Source organism: Adiantum capillus-veneris, chromosome 6 (genome assembly GCF_014529385.1).
Source record: "Adiantum capillus-veneris isolate H3 chromosome 6, ASM1452938v2, whole genome shotgun sequence".
NCBI classification, from domain to species: domain Eukaryota; kingdom Viridiplantae; phylum Streptophyta; class Polypodiopsida; order Polypodiales; family Pteridaceae; genus Adiantum; species Adiantum capillus-veneris.
In genome coordinates this window covers 2,633,875-2,638,530 of record NC_140936.1, presented here as the reverse complement: position 1 = coordinate 2,638,530, position 4,656 = coordinate 2,633,875, and the positions used below count along the sequence as shown (strand labels likewise).

General features: G+C 41.2%; 1 protein-coding gene across 1 annotated transcript; it reads left to right on the top strand.

Moving 5' to 3' along the window:
- The first annotated feature begins 1,048 nt into the window (after nucleotides 1–1,048).
- LOC147455066 (uncharacterized) lies at nucleotides 1,049–3,359 on the top strand. The gene is made up of 3 exons (XM_086515181.1): nucleotides 1,049–1,185; nucleotides 2,488–3,011; nucleotides 3,088–3,359. The coding sequence occupies exons 1-3, from the start codon at nucleotides 1,049–1,051 to the stop codon at nucleotides 3,357–3,359; spliced, it is 933 nt and encodes a 310-aa protein (XP_086371307.1).
- The last annotated feature ends 1,297 nt before the right edge of the window (nucleotides 3,360–4,656 follow it).

Here is a 4,656-nt window from a genome sequence, read left to right as displayed (position 1 = left end):
AAAGCGTCTGCATAGAAGGCAGAGGCTAGCCCTTGGTTTTGCTGAGTCGGAAGAGCTGGGCCTGAAGCATTGCCTTTCACTGCAGCATTTGCCTTGCTGTGGGTATGCACGCCGGCGTGCATACCTACACATATCTTTCTTGCTGTGATGGTCGAGGGTAAAAAACGAGCATTGGCTTGGGCGGAAATACATAATGTTCAGTGTTCTCAAGCATCTGATGCTCTTCCTCAGATCGCTCCAAGATTATTCCAAGATTGTACTAGGGGCCTGAAGCATTGCCTTTCACTGCAGCATTTGCCTTGCTGTGGGTATGCACGCCGGCGTGCATACCCACACATATCTTTCTTGCAGTGAAGGTCGAGGGTAAAAAACGGGCATTGGCTTGGGCGGCAATACATAATGTTCAGTGTTCTCAAGCATCTGATGCTCTTCCTCAGATCGCTCCAAGATTATTCCAAGATTGCACTAGGGACCTGAAGGGGTTTTCCAGTTTAAAAGGTTTTATAGCGGTGAGATTCGATGCTTTCAACACTGGTTTCGGCGGAGGTTCCATGGCAGCTTGTGTAGTTCGCAACAACTCTATGGCATCGTGGAGTTTTTGGATTTCTTCTTCTGGGGCCAAGTAGGCAGCTGGCTTATTTACTTTACCCTTCTTTGTTGTTTTCACAACTACAGGACCATTATCCGCTTTAAGCTGCTTAGCATTGGCATTTTGGATGGTGACAGAGTCGGCCGTAGTGTCTTAACAGGATTTTTTCAATTTCTTCTTTTTGTTACTCTTATTTGTAGATGTGGTGCTCTTGCCATCTTTGGCTACCCTTTGTAGTGATAACAGGATCAACCTTTGCTTGGAGTCTAGTGAGGGCGTTACCGCTTGAAAATCCTTTACATTTCTCACTAGATATGGGCCGTAGCCAGATTGGGCATGTTAGGATTAAATGGTTGCAAGCGATCCATGCACTTGAGGTACAAGGACTAGTTGCACGCCATGTATGCTGCTTCCACGGATATTTCTTGGCTTGTTTGCATCTTCAGTTATTTATTAGAGATGGGGAAGATGTTTCAGCTCGATGTAATTAGAGACAATGAGGCACCTTCACTTGAAGCCCAGAATGCTGAGACACTTTCCAGGATGATTTATTTCGTCGGAGTTTTGGATTTGCTTGCTCCTAACCATCATTTATGGTATATCCCGGGCATCATTTATGCCCTCTGCGTGCTCATTAGCGCTTATGTTTACTTCCAAGTCCCCTTCTCTGGATTTTTACAGAACCATACCATACTGTAACTCTACATACACTTAATTTCACACAACCAGAGAGAGAGAGAGAGAGAGAGAGAGAGAGAGAGAGAGAGAGAGAGAGAGAGAGAGAGAGAGAGAGAGAGAGAGAGAGAGAGAGAGAGAGTTATCTTGTGGGTGACTAAATTGTATCAATTGTTCATCCCTCGTAACCATGGTTGAATTCAAACTTTGTTGAATGTTTGTTTTTGTTTTGACAAATAGGTCAACTACGTAAACTGCCATGCCACATCGACACTTGCTGGAGATCTAGCAGAGGTATCTTGAAAGGGCACTCATATCTCCTTTCTTGAAAGGGCACTTTTCTCATTTGTTGCGCATTCATATTTCTAGAAAGGGCACTCATATCTCCTTTCTTCGGTATCTTGAGCCCTTTCATTTTGGTCCAAACTTTGGCCAACCGCTTGTACTCCTTTCTTAGGTATCTTGAGCAAAGGTAAGTACAGGATTAAACAAGCTCATTAGTAGCATGTATTTTGAAAAGCTAATATGTGGATTATTTTCTGAAATAGTGTATCTTGGATTCGTGGGAGCCAATTTCTTCTACACAGAACAATTCTATAAGATGCCGACAAATCCGAAGAAAGGTAGAGGTCTACCTCCTACGCGAAGAGGACGCCCTCCTTCCAGGTACGTAAACACGACGCACACTTACATTCGTTGCCTGTAGGCATGCACGTCGACGTGCATGCCTATAGGCAGTATTTCAAGAATATGCTACATGTCAAGCACATTCTCAAAATACTGCCTGTAGGCATGCACGTCGACGTGCATGCCTACAGGCAATGTATTTGAATATGAAGCTCATTCCATAAGCAAGTAAATTGAGCATATATTCAAAAACTGTCTCTAGGCATGCATGCCGACGTGCATGCCTAGAGACAGTATTTCAAGCATGTATTCAAAAACTGTCACTAGACTTGTTCGTTGAACATGCTTGCCGACGGGTATGCCTAGAGACAGTTATTGGCATTCTTAAAATACCAACTCTAAGCATGTATAAAATAAGTTTAAAGGACTTTTATATGGTAAGATTTTGATTGTCTACAGTTTTTTTGCTATCTTAAGGATTTGAAAAACCTCGTGTGAGGTGTCCAAATGACTGAAGTATTTTTGAAATATTATACCATGTACAAAGGAAACTCTGCCCGTTTTTTTTGAAGATATGATTATTTTGTTTTATGTAGTCCTTCTACATGTGGACGAACTGGAAAAGGTACAAGAAGCAAAAGAATGTCTGTGCAACCACTTGACAGTGGTGATCAACTGTCGTCAATATCAGTAACAGAAATGTCAGGGTATCATGACACACAAGAGGATGAAGTTTATTCTATGGACATTGGTCAAGGGTCTACGCATGAGGTTGATACTATGCATGATATTGATGATATGGTGGCTCCTGAAGAGAATAATCTTCAAATTATTCCATGGGAAATGCGAGCAGAGGTCACTTCAGCTGTAGAGATTAGTGAGGAGCAAAATATTTACATGCATAGAGGTGCTGATATACTACAGACCACACGTATGTTCAGTTGCTTTGATTGTCCCTCTATACCATTGTGTAGGCTGATTCCTTATGCTAGAGTAAGAGGACTTAGAGATGATCTGAGTGGATTGAAAGCTGCATTTGCAAAAGAAGGGTATATGCCAGAAAAAGGTGCTTTCATTGTTTCAGTTTGGACATGCAAGAAAGAGAACTCCATCGTGACAGGTTAGTTTAAAGTTGTTTTTGATATCATATCATGGAGTTTTTTCATTGTGTTAATCTTTGTTTTCTTGTTTTGAAGATGACATCAAGAAAAAGTGGGATCCTCTTTGGAGAGAAATTAATGAAGAGTTTGAGTCAGAGCTTAAAGGCCAATCAAGATTTGCAGAGCTTTCCGACCACATGTTTTACGTATGGGAGGGCAACCATCGCACGCTTGCATGGACTGAAGCAATCAAAGAGAAGTTTTCAACTTCAAAAGAAAAACATTGTAGGGTGCTTTGTACTATCATAGATCCCACAAAGGTTCCTGAGATTGCTTTACTGAGCAACTTACAAAGAATGCATGTGTAAGTTTCTATGAAGACATATTTTGGAACTCTTGGAATAAACTCACTTTGTTGTATCTGCCAAACTGTGAGTCCAAGCTCGAGTGGAAAGCTTGGCAATGGCCGGGGAAAAGACATTTCCTAAAACCCCAAACAAAGAGTGTATATCTCACTATAATGAAATCATAGGATTGGTTCTCCCCGCTCAATAAACAGTGGGGAAAGAATTGGTTAGAGTCAAGGTGGGAAACAACCGTCAAGAACATTTTGTGCACTCAATGGCCGGATAGGATGAAGGTTTTTTGATGGAAGGTGCTATGGGGAGCCTTACCAATTGGAGTGAAGGTCCTTGCTAGGGAAATTGGTCCAGATAGATGCTCACAATGTAGAATGGCTTATGAAGTTATTTCCCACCTGTTCAGGGAGTGTCCAACAATCTGTGGACTTGCAGGCAAGATCTGCAAATGGATCCAAAAAACCTGAAAAATAGGATTCTCCAAGATCTCTTCTTGGGGAAAGATGTTCAAGAGTCATACTCATTGCTACACAAATAGTGAGGTATTGCTACTTTAAACACATTTGGAAGGCAAGGAATATTCGAATGTTTGAGAACTCTCTAGAGGTAGCTAAGTTTGTGGAGATAGTGCAAGAAAGCAGGGTAATGATCATTGCCATTGGGAAGCAAAATAACTCAAAAGAGTGGAGTAGGACCCTCAAGGATGTTGTGAATGTGTGAGATCATCCATTGTTAAGGGGTGGTTCCCCCATCAACCGATGTATCTAGAATTCGGTGAAGTGGTCATGGCTCGTCATGAGCATGACAAGAATATGTATTTTTCGGATATGTTAATATAATCCACTCACCACTTTGAGTTTGTAAAAAGAAAAAAGAAAAAGAAAAGGTAAACTATGCAATAAATGGTCGAGCATTAGCACTTAGGCAATGGTCAAGGGAGAGTCTCCCCCATCAGCCGATGTATCTAGAATTCAGTGAAGTGGTCATGGCTCATCACGAGCATGACAAGAATATGTATTTTTCGGATATGTTAACATAATCCACTCACCACTTTGAGTTTGTAAAAAAAGAAAAGAAAAAGAAAAGAAAAAGAAAAGGTCAACTATGCATTAAATAGTTGAGCATGAGCACTCAGGCAATGGTCAAGGGAGAGTCTCTTGAGTGTATTTTCTTAAGGTTGTAGTATGGCACAAACATGTGCAAAGGCCCAAGCATGCCAAACGACAACAAATTTAACCAAAGAAAGCATGGATCAACATTGCTTAGAAAAGTTGGCCTAATGGTTTTTTTTATAAAAATAGCAGAA

Excerpts from the sequence above, each read along its gene's own strand:
- LOC147455066 (XM_086515181.1), top strand. The coding sequence starts at position 1,049 with ATGGGGAAGATGTTTCAGCTCGATGTAATTAGAGACAATGAGGCACCT. Across the intron at positions 1,186-2,487 it reads GCTCCTAACCATCATTTATG|TCCTTCTACATGTGGACGAA; the intron begins GTATATCCCGGG and ends TGTTTTATGTAG. Across the intron at positions 3,012-3,087 it reads AGAGAACTCCATCGTGACAG|ATGACATCAAGAAAAAGTGG; the intron begins GTTAGTTTAAAG and ends CTTGTTTTGAAG.